This window comes from Chanodichthys erythropterus, chromosome 22, assembly GCF_024489055.1.
Source record: "Chanodichthys erythropterus isolate Z2021 chromosome 22, ASM2448905v1, whole genome shotgun sequence".
Lineage (NCBI taxonomy): Eukaryota > Metazoa > Chordata > Actinopteri > Cypriniformes > Xenocyprididae > Chanodichthys > Chanodichthys erythropterus.
This window is the reverse complement of record NC_090242.1, coordinates 31,909,635-31,929,883: the sequence shown is the minus strand read 5'-3', so window position 1 is coordinate 31,929,883 and position 20,249 is coordinate 31,909,635. Positions and strand designations below refer to the sequence as shown.

General features: G+C 38.2%; 1 protein-coding gene across 1 annotated transcript; it reads right to left on the bottom strand.

Moving 5' to 3' along the window:
• Window positions 1-47: 47 nt before the first annotated feature.
• Window positions 48-5,941, bottom strand: pdcl (phosducin-like). The gene is made up of 5 exons (XM_067376046.1): window positions 5,856-5,941; window positions 3,557-3,733; window positions 3,225-3,406; window positions 2,369-2,647; window positions 48-811 (listed from the first exon to the last, which is right to left on the bottom strand). The coding sequence occupies exons 2-5, from the start codon at window positions 3,729-3,731 to the stop codon at window positions 527-529; spliced, it is 921 nt and encodes a 306-aa protein (XP_067232147.1). The 5' UTR covers window positions 3,732-3,733; window positions 5,856-5,941; the 3' UTR covers window positions 48-526.
• Window positions 5,942-20,249: the final 14,308 nt, after the last annotated feature.

Sequence of the window (20,249 nt, the reverse complement as noted above, 5' to 3'; positions counted from 1 at the left end):
AAACAATGCACACATATGAAAGTAATCACAAGACAAGATCATTTCAGAACCATTTGTTTTTATTTTTGCATTTGTCATGATGGATAGGTTTACAAAATGTATAAAACTAACAGAGGATAAAGCAAACTAAGATGTCCAAAAACACACAAACAAACAAACACATAATTCTAAAACTATAATAAATAGTGAAACATAAATGCAGGATTCTCTAATGGGTTTTGCATTTTTGTTTGCATAAAGAAACACTCCCGATTCTGGAAGCGTCTGAAATGACACACACATACACACGTCTAATGATATCCACTGTTTTGGTCCAGTAATGATGATCTGTGAATGGCTCTCTCATATCAGGCGTAACGTTTGTAGAGAGATCCTGTGTTTACAGTAGTGTATCTTGAGCTGCAACTGCTGTTTTTGGTCACTATATTGGGCCTGAATCACTATGTGAACGTATACAAGAGTGCATATTCTTCTGGATCTATGTGTTGGTGTGCATGTACGTATACAGACATTTGTATGTTCACATTTAGTCTATATCCAGGTCGCTGTCTGAATCGTTAGGGTGAGTGACAGCGGCGTTTCGAATAGATGAGTGTGTGTTTGCCTGTGTGTATTTCTCTGGAAGAAGGCCATATTCCTGCAGAAGACCTTCGACGTCTGTGGCGTAGAAATCATCTCCAAGCTGATCGGACACACGCACTAGATTCCCCACCAGCTCTCCTCCGCGGTACAGCAGCAGCGCCGGCAGAGCCGAGCTGCGGAACAGAGCGCTGGTGCCGACCGCAGAGCCCTGGACCCGGCAGAACTTCACCTGCAGGTCACAGACAGGGACAGAGAAATGAGCAACTTTTCTCACAAATACCTCACTAATGCTGATGGAATACATTCATAACATAAAAATGAGGTTTGAGGTTCTTCCGCTTTTCCGGTCATGAGTATGAGGTAACGCAGCTCTGTTTATCATATTAGATACATTTGAGTGTGTTGAAAATGATGTTATAACGTTACTCTGTGCGTTCGCGTTTAGAGGCTGCTGTGAAACACTTGTTTGAGACACTCTGCAGTAAGACTGATCGATTTTAGAATATCATATTAAATGCTGGATGGTTTGTGTTGATAAATGGCATGCAATTCATTTACAAACGTATAGTATGATGGAGAAAATTCTGTATTACTGAAAAAATAAAGCTGCATCTGATTATGTACGCTACTTCACAAAAAGACATCAATTGTGATAATACAATGTATTGTAAAATAATGTTAGCTATTACAGTAATACAGCCTTAATTGTTATTTACAGTTATAGATTTAGTTATTTTCGTACATAGAGTCAACTAAAAGAAAATAACTAATTTTAGTTAGTTATATTTTTTATTGTGTTTTTATCATTTTTATACGGAAGAGGATTAGGGCCAAGCAATAATAAAAAAATAAACCATCTCGAGATTAAAGTTGTTAAATTTTGAGAAAAGTCGTTAAATTTTGAGAAAAAAGTCGAGATCAAATGTTGAGAATAAACTCATTAAATTATGAGAAAAAAGTCACTAAATTACGAGAACAAATTCGTTAAATTACGAATTTGTTGTCATAATTTAACGACTTTTTTCTCGTAATTTAATGAGTTTATTCTCATAATTTAATGAGTTTATTCTCAACATTTTGTCACGACTTTTTTCTCGAAATTTAACGACATTTTTCTCATAATTTAACGAGTTTTTTCTCGTAATTTAACAACTTTAATCTCGAGATGGTTTTATTTTTTTATTATTGCTTGACCCTAATCCTCTTCCGTATTTTTATTGGTGTTTGTTATTTCTATAAAATTTATAAATTTATATTTATAATTATCATATTTTTTCAGTTTTACTTTGTCATTTTAGTACATCAAGTTAACTAAACATCAATGAGAAATGTTACCTTGAAATCTAGCTGAAATAAAAACAAGTTTGAGTTTTTTCTATATTTTAAATTCAGTTAACATTTAAGTAATGAAAATGTTTTTTTTTTTTTGTATGATTCTGGCTTTAGTTAACTACAACAACGTGCTGACAACTTATTTTATCTGCTTTTTTTTGTTGTTGTTGCTAGATTTGAGACAGTCCTAATTGCCAGCCACTTTAATATTTATGGAAAAAGAGCATAGATATTCGATTAAAAATATCCTTTTGTATTTCACAGAAAAAACAAGTCTAATGGGTTTGGAAAAACATGAGGGATGGTAAATAATGACAATTTTTGTTCTTTGGTGAACTATCACTTTAAAACTACTAATGATAATAGTACTAATCAGGACATTTATCATTATGATAAACATCACAAGACATTAAGACAATTAAAGCCCTAAGATAAAACAATTTGTTTCTGTTACCATTGGGTACTGCAGTGCCAGGCAGAGCAGGCTGCCATCCATGGCCTGGCAGGCGGGCACCTCTGGCTCATAGATGTGGACGAGCACCAGAGTGTTCTTTTCCTCCTCGTCGACAGCGCGCAGGAAATCCTCCCCCGACGAGATGTCTATGACCTTTTCAAAGCGCCGCCCTCCACACAGCTGTCGCCGCATCTCCTCCATGCGCTGCAGACGATACTGCTGGAGGAAGGCCTCATCATCATCATCCTCCTCTTCTTCTTCATCCACACGAAGGTTCATCTGAAGACAGAAGAAGAATGAAATTTTGATGCTGACATTCGGCACAGATCCTCAGCAAAGACCACAAGAACCAGACAAGTCCTCGACGGCAAGCTTCATGTCCATACTGGCATTATGAATCTGATCTTCAAGCAAAAGGAACTAAATGAAATATTTAGCGGTTAATAAAACTTTATGCATCTTTCAGAAGAACATTAAAGCCGAAGCTACTTCTCTCTGATGTCTACAATCGGTCACACGCAGGTAGTGGGATACTCCGCAGCGGTGCCGACCCGACCGGTCTAAAATAGCCCGAATATAAACACTTATTATTAGGCATAACGTAAGGATTCATGATAAGATTATTTACGTTTATTTTTTTCTTTATTAAAAGTGCCATTTTTAACTGAAAACTGCTTTTGCAATCAAAAAAAACCTCCAACTTTTGCTATACTGCTGGATGTCAGTATAAGTCCAAGATGCCTATGCTAACCAGTATAATATAAAGAAAAATTAATTTAGGGTGAGTAAATCATGAGGTATTTTCATTTTTGGGTGAATTATCCTTTTAAATTTCCCTTTATAGAGTGTTTCTCACTTTTCCTGCGATCTTATCCTGCAGCTCCTTCTGTTTCTGTTTGTCAGCTTCTTCATCTAGATGTGACTTGCAGGTCATGCTGAGTTTCTTGATGAGCCGCTCCATCTCTTTCTGCTGCTCCACGCGCTGCTCGTTCTCCAGCTGCTTGTATTTACGCCAGTCATTGATCACACCCTTCGGCCCTGTGGGAGAAGCACACACACAGTCAGCAGTCTACAGGGATGTGTTGTTGATGAACATCAAGGCAGCATAATTTAATTTGAAGTGAATAAAAATGAGGTTGCAGGGAATAGAAATACACATTTGTTTTCATATTTCACGTCTAACCGTACCGGTGTTGACCGAACTGCCATCTGCATTGTAGTCGAGCTCCACATCCAGCACCTCCTGGTCGCGGATGGTTTTGGATGCTTTCTCGTCTTCCTCATGATCGCTGTCTTCATCCTCACTGCTGCTGTAGTAATACTGCAGCTTCTCTCCTAGAATCTTATCATCCAGCGTCGTCATGACTACACAATGAGAGAAAGGTGAGAGAGACACAGGTGGAGTGTAAGTACTACACACTGAAAAGTGTCAAAATTACAAATTTCATATGACATTAAAGGATTAGTTCACTTCAGAATTAAAATTTCCTGATAATTTACTAACCCCCATGTCATCCATGATGTTTATGTCTTTCTTTCTTCAGTCAAAAAGAAATTAAGGTTTTTAATGAAAACATGACCCCAGACAAGGAATAAGAGTCTTATCTAGAGAAACAATCTGCCATTTTCTAAAAGAATTAAAATTTATATACTTTTTAACCACAAATGCTCATCTGTGATGTGCCACACATTACGTAATCACGTTAGAAAGGTCAAAATCGTCTGACATCATTGTTTTACCTTTTTTTGTAAAGGCCGTTTGACTTAGTCTTTGCATGTTCACTTTGTAAACACTTCCTCTGTACTTCCACCCATGTCATGCTTGACCTTTGCAACGTGATTACGTAATGTGTGGCACATTTCAAGCATTTGTGTTTAAAAAGTATATAATTTATATATTTTTTTTAGAAAATAAATGATCGTTTCTCTAGATAAGACCCTTATTCGTCGTCTGGGATCGTGTAGAGCTCTTTGAAGCTGCACTGAAACTGACATTTGGACCTTCAGCTTGTTAGTAACTGTTGAAGTCCACTATATGGAGAAAAATCCTGGAATGTTTTCCTCAAAAACTTTAATTTCTTTTAGACTGAAGAAAGAAAGACATAAACATCTTGGATGACATAGAGGTGAGTAAATTATCAGGAAATTTGAATTCTGAAGTGAACTAATCCATTAATGTTATTTTATAAATAAAACAATCATGTTTATCTTTTAAAAATATATATTGTATATTTAAATATTATATTTATATTTTTTAGATTTAAATATATATATATTAACTTTAGTTAATGCATTAATTCTACTTGAAATGTTAAATGCATTAATATATGAACAAATTAACTTAATACATTCTGTAAAAGTATTATAATATTTTTTTTTATTAAATTTCCAATAGAATGCAATAAATACAATATCAGTCTAATATAATATTCAGGCATTTTAGTTTTAAAAAATGTTTTCTAAAAATACATAAATACTTCCTAAAGCAGTGTTTTGTGTATATAAGTCGTTATTTTGTTTTTTTGGCGCACCAAAAATATTCTCGTGGCTTTATAATATTAATATTGAACCACTGTACTCACATGAACTGATTTAAATATGTTTTTAGTACATTAATGGATCTTGAGAGAGGAAATGTCATTGCTGGCTATGACTTCATCAAAAATATCTTAATTTGTGTTACGAAGATGAATGAAGGTCTTACGGGTTTGGAACGGCATGAGGGTGAGTAATTAATGAGGTTATTTTAATTTTTCGGTGAACTAACCCTTTAATATTGGCATGTTTAAAGTCTAGGTTCCCTTCTCTCATGCTTCTGTATTTCTTTATATATTCTAAGTCATTTAAACAATAAATAATTACACAAATCATACACTAACACTATTCTTTTTGCTGCCCATCAAGTGTTGGTTATTCCTTCAAGAAATGCAAATCTAGTTCAAAATATCCTCATGAGGAAAATACATTAGACTGTGGTAAGAAATCCAATTAGCCCTCATCCCCTCTGGAGCTCATATCTAGGACGAATGACTCGCTTTTAAAACATATTTTAAACATATAATACCTTCAATATGAATGTATACAATTATAAACTATATTTCGTACGAAATATGTATAAATTTATCCCGTCTAAAAAAGTAAACAGATATTAGCTAATCTGTCAAACATGATCTGCTACCTGTATATAAACATCAGATAATGTTTGTGAGAAACATCAAACTATCTACATTAATATTCAATACTATTCACTTACAGGGCGTCTAATTTGCCAATAAAAATCGACCAAAAATTAAATAAAAATGAGATTTTGTTTGTTTTGTTCGATTAATGTTTGTTAGCATGTTATGTTAACATGCTAGTATACTAGCTAGTCGGTTACCGCAACACAACACGGCATTAATGATAAAATAAAGTATATGTATTAGAAATAAGATGTGTTTTATGATTATTAAAGCATTTATAATCAGGTAACCCGATTGAATCTTACCGAAATCTGGTTTCTTTATCGTAGCTAATCGCTGAAAAACCACTTCAGATTCTACACTGGCTCTACAGCGCAAGCACGCGTACTGACCAATCACAGCGCAGAAGAGATGACTGACATGAGTATAGGCCAATGAGAGCTTCAAGCGATTGACAGAAGGCGTTCCAAATATGTTTTTTAACCTTTTGTTTTCAACATCCACCAGCTGCTCTCTCTTCATCAACAACAGATTAACGCAACAGTTTAAGCATTATTGTATTTGAGTATTTTTTTTATAATCTTCTTTGAGTTGTTAGAGGAACTTAATAATTTCATAAATACCAATTTTTAAGTTGATTGCTGAAAAAAAATTTCAGAGTAATTTCAGCATCACTGAGTTGGAACCAATTAATTTGATCTATTTCAATTCAAATAAACAGCTAGCATAGAATGTGTTAAATGTAACTTAAATTTCATGAACCCTGCAAGAGATTTGTCACCGGCATTGTGTGTTAATTTTTATTATGGCTGATGTAGTGTTCACCTTCATCTACAACCAGCCCACAACCTAACCATGAGCACTACCCAGAAACCTACACTGGATTGAAAGAAAAAACAAAACCACATAGGGGACTTTTTTATTTCAGAAGACCACTGTGTATTTCTCAGAATGTGCATCCTAACCCACAATCCAATCCATTAATATGAAGAGCTCCTATGAATGCATGCATTAAATGCACAAATATAGGTATATGCTTCTTTTTAATCTGTATAACAATATGGGCCATAAATAAAAACGGTTCACATTTACACATGCAGAAGTCACTCACAAAAAGCATCATGTTTGTCCTAATAAGTGATACTCACACAACACTCATTTCAGTCACTCACACTACACACACACACACACACGCGCACGCACGCACGCACACACGCACACACACACACACCACATTTGCACTCTCGCACACTGGTCTTATCCTGAGCTGTCTTTTATTTAGTAACAAGAGGAGTTTACAATCTGTTCTCTGAAATACAGTGGTGTGAAAAAGTGCTTGACCCCTTCCTGATTTTTTTATTTTTATGCATGTTTGTCACACGTTAATGTTTCATATCATCAAACAAATTTAAATATGAATCAAAGATAACACAAGTAAACACAACATGCAGTTTTTAAATTAAGGTTTTTATTATGAAGGGAAAACAAAATCCAAACCTACATGGTCCTGTGTGAAAAGGTGCTTGCCCCCTAAACTTACCCACACAGCAAAAGGACTCCGTGGTGGATCAGCCGTGGAGGTATCGTGCAGAGGTGGAAAGTCCAGGGCTCAGAAAGTAAAAGTCCTGCCATATTTTTTTCCACCCACTGAAGCGGTGTTAAAGTTAATGAGATAATTAAGTGATTAATTGAGTGATGATTGAGCATTATTGAAGACACCTGATGATAACAAGCAGAATCACCAAAGGAGAAAATCACAATTTTTAAGACACCATCACAGAGATCAGGGTTTGCTTTAGTTGAGCTCTTGACCCTTGACTTTTTAACATTAGATTTTACTTGGGCAGTTTTAACTGCATTAAAACCAACCAGACAAGCAAAGTTAAAAGATGATCAGATGGTGTTGGTTATGTTTTCACATAATCGTTATTTGATCTGAATCATTGAACTCATTTAGAGCCCAATCTCTGAGTTAGATTTACATTATTGATTACAGCAGCACTGTGATTCTACAGCACAAGATCCAGGTTTTTTTTTTTTTTTTCAAAATAATTCAAAGGTTTCATCAAAAGTTCTTAGAAAAAAAAGGCTCTCATTTAGACACACAGACATCAAGAATCAGCCTGTGAATCTCAACAGTGGTGGCCATCATAAAGCATGTTGCAGTGCATTCTGGGAGCCACCAATCAAAATTCATCCACGGCTCCCATCATGCATTGCTGCATGAATAAATTATGAGCTTAATTGTTTTAGTAATTTTCTTTATTCTCACTATTTTGTTTTTTGCTGTTTTTTATGGGACTTTTTAGTAGCTTGTTTTCTAATGTTCAGAGTTGATCTGTTGATCAGAATATGTTGCTTGTCACCGTCGTTGAGATTCACAGGCTGATTCTTGATGGCTGTGTGTGCCTAAAAGAAATGTTTTTTTTGTTGTTGATCAGAACAACTTTTAAGAAATTCTTCATATTTTATCAATAAAGCTGATCTTCTGTTGTAGAATCACAGTGCTGCTGTAATCAATAATGTAAATCTAACTCAAAGATTGGGCTCTAAATGAGTTCAGTGATTCAGATCAAATAATGATTATGTGAAAACATAACCAACACCAGCTGATCATCTTTTAACTTTGCTTGTCTGGTTGTTATAGCTCAGTTAAAGCAGCCCAAACAAATTCTAATATTAAAAAGTGAAGGGTCAAGAGCCCAACTAAAGCAAACCCTGATCTCTGTGATGGTGTCTTAAAAATTGTGATTTTCTCCTTTGGTGATTCTGCTTGTTATCAACAGGTGTCTTCAATAATGGTCAATCATCACTCAATTTATCACTTATTTATCTCATTAACTTTAACAGTGTTTACAGTTTTTTCCAATTGCTAACACACTAAAATGACATGCACAGCACAATTATTTAAACTGACACACAGAGAGCAAAACTTCTTCTCAAGTCTCCAAAAGTCTAAACACCTTTTCTGTTTTACACACATTTTGCATTTCAAAATAGCACTTTTTAAATTCACTAAATACAGTTCTCTGCATAAGACACAACAATCTGACATAAAGTCACATGTTTGCCATTTCAAAACACTGCCATTCAAAATGACACTACATGAGCTAATTGGCCAATTACATGTGCCACCTGGCCAAACACCTCAGTGGTTAATTGTTAACACTTCAATCAGGATGTAAGCACTATGAAAAGACCACAGGTGAGAACCTTTTTTTTTACAACAACAATGGAAGACATTGCAGAGAGAGGAAGAGGAAGAGGAAGAGGAAGAGGGAGGTTGAGAATAAGAGGGGGAGGAAGAGTGAGCGGTAGGGGTAGAGCAGGTAGAGGAGTTCATGGCCAAAGAAGACAAACACTTTCAAATGAAATCAGAGCAACCTTAGTAGATCATGTCATCAACCATGGGTTGACAATGCGTGAGGCTGGACAGAGAGTGCAGCCAAACTTGAGCCGTTTTACTGTCGCCTCTGTCATCCGGACCTTTAGACTGGAGAACAGGTATGTAACCAAAATTTCATGTAGTACACATGTAGTATACCCCATGTCATAGTGCATCAGTTGGGTGACACCTGTTTACTTAGTGTATGACATCAGCCATTCATGAACTGTACAAGTTTCCTGTACAATGTACTCTACTGTGGGGGAAAATATTTAGGCTGCATTGTCCAAGCCCTATATATATTTTTATTTTATTTTTTCTAAAGGACTGAGAGACGACACCATGGTGGAGGAAGGGGCCAAATGTTCACCGGGGTACAGGAAGCTGCCATTGTAAACTTGGTTTTGGAAAATAATGAAATCAGATTACGAGAAATTCAAAGCCACATCATCCAAGACAACACCTTATTCAACAACATTCAACGAGTTAGTCTGTCCACATTGGCTCGCATTCTCAAGCGAAACCAAATCAGAATGAAACAACTTTATAAGGTGCCGTTTGAGAGAGACTCTCAAAGAAACAAAGAGTTCAGACGAGCATATGTGGATGTAAGTACTATATTGACTGCAGTACACTACACACAACATTGTTTCCCAGTGTACTGGATAACACCATATTGAGTGATTTTTGTTCTTTGTTTTCAGGGAGTACTGGAAATGGATGCTCATGCAATCCCACATGAGTTCATCTTTATAGATGAGGCTGGGTTCAACCTAGCAAAGACCAGAAGAAGAGGGAGAAACCTCATTGGCCACAGAGCCATTATAGATGTTCCTGGCCAACGTGGTGGGAACATCACAATGTGCGCTGCCATCTCCAATATGCATGGTGTCCTCCACCGTCATGCCAAACTTGGACCATACAACACAGCCCATATTCTCACATTTCTGGACAGACTTCACAACATTCTCATACCACCAGAGCGTATGAATGATGCAGACCATCAAAGAAACCGGTACGTTGTAGTATGGGACAACGTGAGCTTTCATCGTGCAGCCCCAGTCCAAAACTGGTTTGCTGACCACCCAACATTTCTCGTGCAATACCTCCCACCATACTCACCATTTCTGAACCCCATAGAAGAATTCTTTTCGGCATGGCGGTGGAAGGTATACGACCGGCAGCCCTTTGTGCGCATGCCTCTTGTGCAGGCCATGGAAGAGGCATGTGATGAGATTGATGTGGGTGCAATTCAGGGATGGATAAGGCACTCAAGGCGCTTCTTCCCTCGATGTCTGGCAAGGGAAGATATTGCCTGTGATGTTGACGAGGCGTTGTGGCCAGACCCGGCTGTGCGGCAAGATGCTGCCTAATTATTTTTCTTGCCTTTTTTTTGTTTTTGTTTTTTACTGTAATATATTTTTTTTCAGAAATTTCCTTTTTCAGTTTACTTTTTTTGTAAGAATATTTTTGTTCAGTCCCATGTAAATATATCTGCTGTGCTTATGTTGTACTGACTTGTTTACTGTAGTGAAGGAAAAAAAATAAAAATGTTGCAACAGCATGTGTGTGTATCTGCAAATATTTCTGTGCATGTGAACAATCTGATACATATTTTAGTATTATGGCAAAGCATACTAAAGATGGGGGTGCTTTTCATTATGCCCAACAGTGTGTAGGTGGTTAGGCAAAAATCTGGTAATATGAATGAAGTGTGTGCCATTTCATGCAAAAGTTTGATTTTGATAATGCTCTGTGTAGTTTCGGTTGCAGTGCTTCATTTTGCAGGATATATGAGGTATTTTGCAGTTTGGGTGTGTGGTTTTGTGAATTGTGTTAAGTGTTTTGATAAAACCAGACTAGTTTGAAAAATTGTGTGTTAACAATTGGAAAAAACTGTAACGTAACTGCGAACGGACCCGTATCGGAGTCCACTTGCGTGCAGTGACGGATCCGCAACGAAGGCGGATCGCGGACCCCGCCTTGGCTCCGCACTGCATCCGCTCCACATCCGCGATTAAAACCTTACCTCCGCGGATACAATTGATACAACCGTTACAGTAAAGGCGCTTGCGCGGATCCGACATGGGTCCGCTCAGGATCCGCTGATTGACAGTAGAATTTATGGCGTCGTCCGGATGCGGACCTGATCCTCTGGGCGGTGCCAAAACGGATGTGACAGTCACGCGGGTTTGGCGACTTGAATGCGGATCTGCCTAGGAGTCCCCTGCTGTGTGGGTAATTACTGGTTGGGTCACCCTTAGCAGAAACAACTGCAATCAAGCGTTTGTGATAACTTGCAATGATTCTGTTACAGCGCTGTGGAGGAATTTTGGCCCACTCATCTTTGCAGAATTGTTGTAATTCAGCCACACTGGAGGGTTTTCGAGCATGAAGCACCTTTTTAAGGTCATGCCACAGCATCTCAATAGGATTGAGGTCAAGACTTTGACTAAGCCACTCCAAAGTCTTCATTTTGTTTTTCTTCAGCCATTCAGAGGTGGACTTGCTGGTGTGTTTTGGATCATTGTCCTGCTGCAGAACCCAAGTTTGCTTCAGCTTGAGGTCACGAACAGATGGCCGGACATTGTCCTTCAGGATTTTTTGGTAGACAGCAGAATTCATAGTTCCATTTATCACAGCAAGTCTTCCAGGTCCTGAGGCAGAAAAACAGCCCCATAACATCACTCTACCTCCACCATATTTTACTGTTGGTATGATGTTTTTTTCTGAAATGCTGTGTTACTTTTATGCCAGATGTAATGGGACACACACCTTCCTAAAAGTTCAACTTTTGTCTCGTCAGTCCACAGAGTATTTTCCCAAAAGTCTTGGGGATCATCAAGATGTTTTCTGGCAAAACTGAGATGAGCCTTTATGTTCTTTTTTGCTCAGCAGCGGTTTTCATCTTGGAACTCTGGTCATATTATGGCAAAAATGGCCTGCATGGCAATCACATGTGAAGTGAATATCACTAATCATCTGCTGACAAAGCCATTTATCAAAGGGATAGTTCACACAAAAATGAAAATAGTGGAAATGTAACATTTTGTAAAAAAAAAAAACAAAAAAAAAAACAAATAAATGAATAAATAAATAAAAATTGCTAATTTCAGCATAACTGAGTTATGGCCCTGAAAATTAAATCTTATTTCAAATAAAATGAATTGCTACTATACTAAATATAACTTAACATGGACATTTAATACCTTTCACCCACATTAGTTTCACTTTAATTTAGTATAAACCATCATGAAGTCTCTCACGCCCTAACCACACGCTGCACTCTTCAGCACAATTGTAACCACAAATCTAACACAACTACTCAAGATGTCAACCATAACAGCTCTAAACAATAAGTGTTTCTTTTTACTAAAAAACACATAAAAACATAAATGAACAATTTCGACATGTATTCTCCTTGTCCAGTCCTATGCTACATTATTAACTGCTGTAAGGACGCTGAGGGCGGCGTTAGAATCCATGTGCAGTGTTTTAATAAAATCCACAGCAAACAAATCCAGAACAGCAAGCAGTAAATCAGAAACGTTAAACAGGCAGGGGTACATACACAGGTAGGCAGTCCAATCCAGGCAACAGAACAGAGGGCAATCCAAAAGACAGAGAACGGGAAGAACAGGCAATGATCATACACAAGAAAGCAGACAATGGCAATGGGAATAACGCTCGGTAAGGCAGACAGGCTGGCAATACTTCGCGAGGTAACAATGGTGGATGCCATGCTTAAATGTCCAACAAACAGGAAGTGACAGGTGAAGCAGAGGGAGCGGCACACAGTCAGTATTCGGGCGAGGGCTCCCTCTGCTGGCGTGGCGTTACAGAATCCCCCCCCCTACGAGCGACTCCTGGCGCTCTGCGAGGACGTCCCCGTGGTCGTGGTGCTGGACGATCGGGTCTGGCTCGATGAAATTCCTCAATTAATGAAGGATCCAGGATGTCGTGGGCCGTTACCCATGATCTCTCCTCTGGTCCGTATCCCTCCCAGTCCACCAAGTATTGGAGCTGACCCCGTCTCCGTCTGGAGTCCAACAACTCCCTTACCGCATATGCCGGGGTTCCATCAATGTCCAGCGGTGGAGGTGGCTCCCGGTTTTCGACATTGGGGTCAGCATCCGGGTGGAACGGTTTCAGAAGAGAAGCATGGAAGGAGGGAGAGATGCGATAATTAACAGGAAGCTCGAGTTCATAAGTGACCGCATTAATCTGTCTTAAGATTTTAAATGGGCCTACGTACCGTGGACTGAGCTTCCTGCTGGGCAGCCGTAACTTGAGGTCCCGTGTGGAGAGCCAGACCCTTTGTCCAGGTTGGTAGGGAGGGTGTGGGCGTCGTCGTCGATTAGCTTGAATCTCCTGATTCCTGACAGCTCTTTGCAGACGTACATGAGCGCTGTCCCACACTCTCTCACTACGGCGAATCCAGTCATCAACTGCAGGTACAAGTGACGGTTCTCCAGACCACGGGAACATGGGGGGTTGGTATCCTAGCACGCATTGGAACGGTGTAAGACCAGTGGATGAGTGCCTCAATGAGTTTTGCGCATACTCTGCCCAGGGTAGAAATTCTGACCACCGATGCTGCTCACGTCCACAGTATGTCCTGAGGTATCTGCCAATCTCCTGATTCAGCCTCTCCACTTGCCCGTTCGATTCCGGATGGTAACCTGAAGTCAAACTGACATTAATGTCCAATTGCTTACAGAATGCTTTCCATACCTGGGAGGTGAACTGGGTTCCTCGGTCTGTAACAATGTCTTCGGGGATACCGTAAATCCTGAAGACGTGGTGAAACGTCGCTTGAGCAGTGTCCATAGCTGTGGGGAGACCTTTTAGAGGAATGAGTCTACAAGCCTTAGAGAAACGGTCAATAATTACTAGGATTGTGGTAAATCCATCAGACGGGGGTAGGTCGGTAATGGATAACGAAACTTGACTGTGACATTGTTCAAACCTCGATAATCGATGCATGGGCGTAGTCCTCCATCCTTCTTTTCCACGAAGAAGAATCCTGCCGCGGCTGGGGAAGTGGACGGACGGATGAAACCAGAGCTGAGAGCTTCCTCGACGTAAGCCTCCATAGCTTGACTCTCTGGACGTGACAGTGGATAGACTTTACTTTTGGGTGGCATGGCGTTCGGTAGGAGATCAATGGCGCAATCCCAAGGACGATGTGGTGGCAGTTGTGTGGCTTTGGTTTTACTGAACACTTCTTGAAGGTCTTGATAACAGGATGGTATGGTTACAGGCTCACTCTCTGGACTTTCAATGCTGGTGGTAAGACAAGGCTTGGAGATGACATTATCAAGACACTTGGAAAAACAGAATTGTGACCACTGTATGATCTCACCAATCTGCCAAGAGATGACTGGGTCGTGAGTAGCTAGCCAGGGGTATCCGAGGATGATTTCATGGCATGGGGAGTCAATGACATAGAAGGTAATGGTTTCTTGGTGAAATAGACCTACTTGCATCTTCATGGGCTGAGTTAGTTGAGTGATGCCGCTTCCAATGGGTTTGTTATTTACAGCGTTCACCTTGATAGGAGGATCACATTGTTGTACAGGAATGTTGAATGTTGTAATGAGGTCTTGATGAATGATGTTCAATGCTGAGCCAGAGTCAATCAGCGCTGTGAATTCAAATGAGTCATTTTCAGTAGTTATCTTGACAATGGTAGTGACGTTCTTAGCATTGGTAACAGGAATGTGATCAACACTCACCCGGCTGTTGTCATTGAAGTCTCTCCGGGCCTTGAGTGGACAACCTGCATTGCGGTGGCCTGCTTCACCACAGTAAAAACACAAATTCTGAAGGAATCTTCTCGACCTTTCTTCAGATGACAGATGTGTAACTCCTAGCTGCATGGGCTCAGAACCAGTATGATCATTGGCGGGGCTTGATTCGGAGATGTTGGTAACTTGAGGGACATACATGGCTCCAGTTAACTTGTTTCGGGGGCGATGAGTACGCATGAGATTATCGATCTTGATGGCTAATGTGACATAATCAGAAAAGGAATGATCCTCACCCTTACAAGCAAGCTCTGCCTGTAACTCCATATTCAAACTGCGACGAAACATGGCCTTGAGTGACACGTCGTTCCAACCACTCTGAGCAGCAATCGTTCTAAACTCAATAGCGTGTTCAGCGGCAGATTTGCGGCCTTGAGTCAGTTGCATCAAACGAGTGGAAACATCCTTACCCCCTGCTGGGTATTCAAACACATCTCTGAGTTGTTTTACGAAATAAGGATAGGATGTTTGGAACAAACGGTCAGTTTCCCAAACAGCTGCGGCCCACTCGATCGCTTTGCCCGTTAACAATGACATGAGGAAAGCGCACCTTTTCTCATCAGAGTCAAAGCAGCTCCCTTGATTCATGAAATATATCTCAACTTGGCGAATGAAACCCTTACATTGCTCAGCAGAACCGTTGAATTTGTCTGGAAGTGCAAAGTTTACCTTCGTGGCCGTAGGTGGTGGTAACGATCGTAGATACTGAGTGAGGTAGTCATTAGCTGCTTGTGCTTTAGCCAGTTGATCACGGAACTCCTTGAGAACGTCGCTTTGATAAGCAAACGCGGCCTGTAGATTCGTAACATCTGCTGGATTCTTCGGAGGCGAAGTATTATGTAAGGACGCTGAGGCGGCGTTAGAATCCATGTGCAGTGTTTTAATAAAATCCACAGCAAACAAATCCAGAACAGCAAGCAGTAAATCAGAAACGTTAAACAGGCAGGGGTACATACACAGGTAGGCAGTCCAATCCAGGCAACAGAACAGAGGGCAATCCAAAAGACAGAGAACGGGAAGAACAGGCAATGATCATACACAAGAAAGCAGACAATGGCAATGGGAATAACGCTCGGTAAGGCAGACAGGCTGGCAATACTTCGCGAGGTAACAATGGTGGATGCCATGCTTAAATGTCCAACAAACAGGAAGTGACAGGTGAAGCAGAGGGAGCGGCACACAGTCAGTATTCGGGCGAGGGCTCCCTCTGCTGGCGTGGCGTTACAACTGCTCATTTCTTGTTTTGGAAGAGAAAATAGCATTAACTACAAAAATAGACACACATGTAAATTATGGACATTATTAAGTGTCCACATATCAACCAGATAGAAATCAGAAATGTCTATTAACCAGAAGAATCTATTAATGTCAGAACACCCCTTAAAACAGATGTGTTAAAAACAACACAACTTGTGTTATATCTTAACACACCTGTGTGTCTAGTTAAGGACAACACATTTTGTGTTACTTTTAACTCAACCATGTGTTATTCCTGCTTATTTTCTACACACTAATGTGTTATATTTACACAATTTGTGTCAATTATGTACACAAAATGACACAAAATGTGTCAGAAAAAATAACACAAAAAATGTGTTATTAATTAACACATCTTTTTAAGAAGTTTTGTCTTTTTTTTGTTTTACTTTCTTTTAAAATCATTTACTTAGATCACTGTAATCCATTATTACAGTTTTTTTCGATTGCTAAACGACAGTGGGCACAACTGGAGTCACATGTGCAAAACTCTAACTACAGTCTGCACAGCAGCAGTTCATGTGGACCAAACTCTAGTTTGTTTTTCATTGCTTGAACACAGTTTTCAAAACTCTACACACTTATCCCATGACTTTAACCACAACCTGCACAACACTGTGGATTTGCAGCACTTTGTTCAAATGCTAACACACTGCTGTCAATACTGTGAACCACACATTCAAAACAGAATAGATTTCAGCCTTGTGCCTTTCAAACACTGCTGATTTCAATTTCAGCTGAAAGCCTAAGCAGGTGTCTTGTTTTTTTTTTAGACTTGTTAGTGAACACACACACACATATAGGCTATATATAGTTTCTACCTTTTTTTTTTTTCTCATTACTGTAATTCCGTAAATTACTACAGACTATTGAAGCAATTTTAATTTACCTTAAAGAATTGTTGTTCTAAAAATTTAAATAAATCATGTGAAAGAATGTCACTCTTTTCTTTGAAGAAAATATTACTTTGTATGAAGTCACTGAAATTGTTCAAACTGTAAAGATGAAAAGTTTGTATTTTCTGTGTTGGTGTTTAATGCTAGTGTTTTTACTCTCAGTGTGTTCTGAGTGACAGTGTGTGTTATCTCAGTGAGGGTTGTGCATAGTGTTTGGCTGCACTGAGCCTGTTTTGAGCCATGTGTTAACTGTTTAGCTCAGGTGACTGTTGGTAGTGCAGACTGTAGTTAGAGTTTTGCACATGTAGCTACAGTTGTGCTCACTGTCGTTTAGCAATCGAAAAAAACTGTAAAAACTGATCATTATTTTGGAGGAGAAAACATTTACTGTGTGTGTCTGAATGTGTCAAGTGTGTGTAGGACTTCACAAAGTTTCCTCATTAAACCCACCCCTTTCTGAACAGACAAGGAACAGAAACATTGTGATTTCATTCTGTTCCTGACACAAGATGGATCTGCGAATCTCTGTCGTTCTTCTTTTCATTTTTCTCACTGGAGGTACAAAAAACAGCAAGTATTGAATGTATTATTTGGTACACTGAGGTCACTGAATGTCTCTCTCTGTCTTTTAGGATATTCTCTGAAGTGTTACACGTGCGAGCCTGATTCAGTTGGTTACTGTGACGCAAAAGTGAAGACATGTCCAGATGGATTTTCTAAATGTGGAAACACTATAATGGAAAAATCAGTTGGTAAGTTCGGTGTGATGTGGAAATTTACTGCCGTAGTTTACTGAAAGTGATAATATGAAGTAGAAATATGTTAATCTCATCACATAATTGCAATTATTTGTCTCTTACAAGAGGAACATGATTTCTGGAATTGTTTCTTGAGCCTATTTTGGAAGTTTGTCCTTTTTGCAGGTTCTGCTAAGATCACAGCTAAAGGGTGTATATCTAAATGTGATCCAGGGACCCAAAAGCAGACAGAATGGACAGTGTCTCTCCACTGCTGTGACACTGATCTCTGCAACGCAGCAGGTATTGTTCTTTATTTGACTGTGTGTTAATTTACATTTACATGTATTCATCTATCAGTTGCCTTTTTCCATCACCACTATTATAATAATTAAAACACAAATGATTGTTCATAAGGAGCACATATTTCAAGTCTAGTCAAGAATAGTGTAAAGCTTGAACAACATGAAAATAAGTTTTTGAATCAGTCAAGTTCTTTCTGAGAGTTTTTTTTTATTATTATTTTAGAAAAATGTGAAAAAACTTATCAACAATGAACATGCCATTTTAATTCATTATTATTAGTAGTAGTAGTAGCAGTAGTAGTATAATACTATTTTCTTCATCATCTTGATTAGATGGAGTGTTTAAGGGAAGCTTCCTCCTGCTCTTCTCTCCTCTGCTCTTCTACTTCCTGTTTCAGTGAGTCCAGATTCAAAACTTCAGATTCTACAGTGAAGATCAGCGAATATGAGACACATTCTGATGCATTACTGTAGTTCACTGAATAAAGCTTTTGTTGCTCTGCTGTTCTTTGTATCATGATTTGAGAAACTCAAAAATATGCATTTTAATAAACAAAAATGAAACAAATATACTGCATCATCATTATAAACAGATTGTCTTTACAGCCAAATAATTCTTCATACAAGAATCAAAACACAAACATTTCTTTCATACATAGAAAAACAGATACTTTAAGATGAGTAAGAGTATGTGAGATGTGTTTTTCATTTGGAAAATCATGAAAATGTGTTTTTGGGTGAACCAATCAAAGCTTTATAATGTTTAGAAACAATATGACTATAATCCACAACTGCTCACATGTACATTTAAGACATTAAGCCTTTAAAAAGATACTTGTCCAGAGAGAATTACAAGATTAACATATTTATTTTCTTATTAAATATTTTCTTACTGATAAATAACACATGCTTGTTGTGAGTTGTGATAAACATTCAGAGAGCGACATCATCTCTAATGCCTCCTTGAGCCCAATTGAATCAAAATAACTTAAAATAATGATCTGAGAGAGCTGGTTTTTAGCTCAGTAAAATTAAAGTTGCAACTTTGTGCCTGAGATCATCATAACAGTACTGAGGATCTGATGAGTAATGATCCAATATTATATACTGATATTAATAAAAATAATATCAAGACAAAAATCTGAAGAAATGGAAAAACCCAACTTTACATATTTGTTACATTATATATCAGTCTTTGTTAAAGGTGCAGTAAGTAGTATTGTACACATTCTGTTCCTGACACACGATGGATCTGCGAGTCTCTGTCGTTCTTCTTTTCATTTTTCTCACTGGAGGTACAAAAAACAGCAAGTAACCACTCACTAAAAAATATTGGGTTAAAAATAACCCAACAAGTAACCCAACTATGGGTTAACATAGCACCTTCCCAACTGTGGGTTATTTTTAACCCAATGGTTGGGTTAAAAGCCAGTTGGGTTAAAAAAATAACCCAACAGTTGGGTTAAAAATAACCCACAGTTGGGAAGGTGCTATGTTAACCCATAGTTGGGTTACTTGTTGGGTTATTTACTAATTATGACTATTAACTTTTATTCATGACATTATTTTAATATATAAAATACACTTTGTTTTCTAGATTATTTATTTGTATAAAATAATATGTTTTAACAAATATATTTTAAATGACAAATGAAATATTGTGGAGCCATTTAATGTAAATATAAGTGTACATATTAAATTCAAAACACACAAGTGTAAATCAATTCAAAACCTATGCAAATTTGCACAAACAGTACACATTCAAAACCTACACAAACATGTACAGAGTAAACTCAAAACATAAATAAAATATGTATACGGAACACAAAAATTCAAAATGAACACTATTTAAACCTACAAAAGTGTACAGTAAATATTAAATTCAAAACCTATAAATTTGCAAACAGTACACAATTAAAACCTATATTTAAAACCTTCGCAACCATGTAAACTCATACATAAAATATACAGAACACAAAAATACAAAATGAACACTAAATGAAAAACTACGAGTACACATAAATTCATAACATTAAATCCTTCAATAAATAAACATATCACACGTACAGCAGGCGCTTGAGGTCCGCAGTGAGGTCGGCCACAGGTAGGAATAATGGAATAGGACTCTGGTTCTATTTTGTGGGTCAACACTGTACATTGTATGCATTGATGTGTTGTAAACATACCTTAAGTGATAAAACCACAAATATGTTGGACCTAATGATGATGATCAAAGTTCTTAAGGAGGCAGCAGTGTTGAAGGAACCCCTCTTAATAGTCAACTTTTGAAGTGGATCCCAAAAAATATA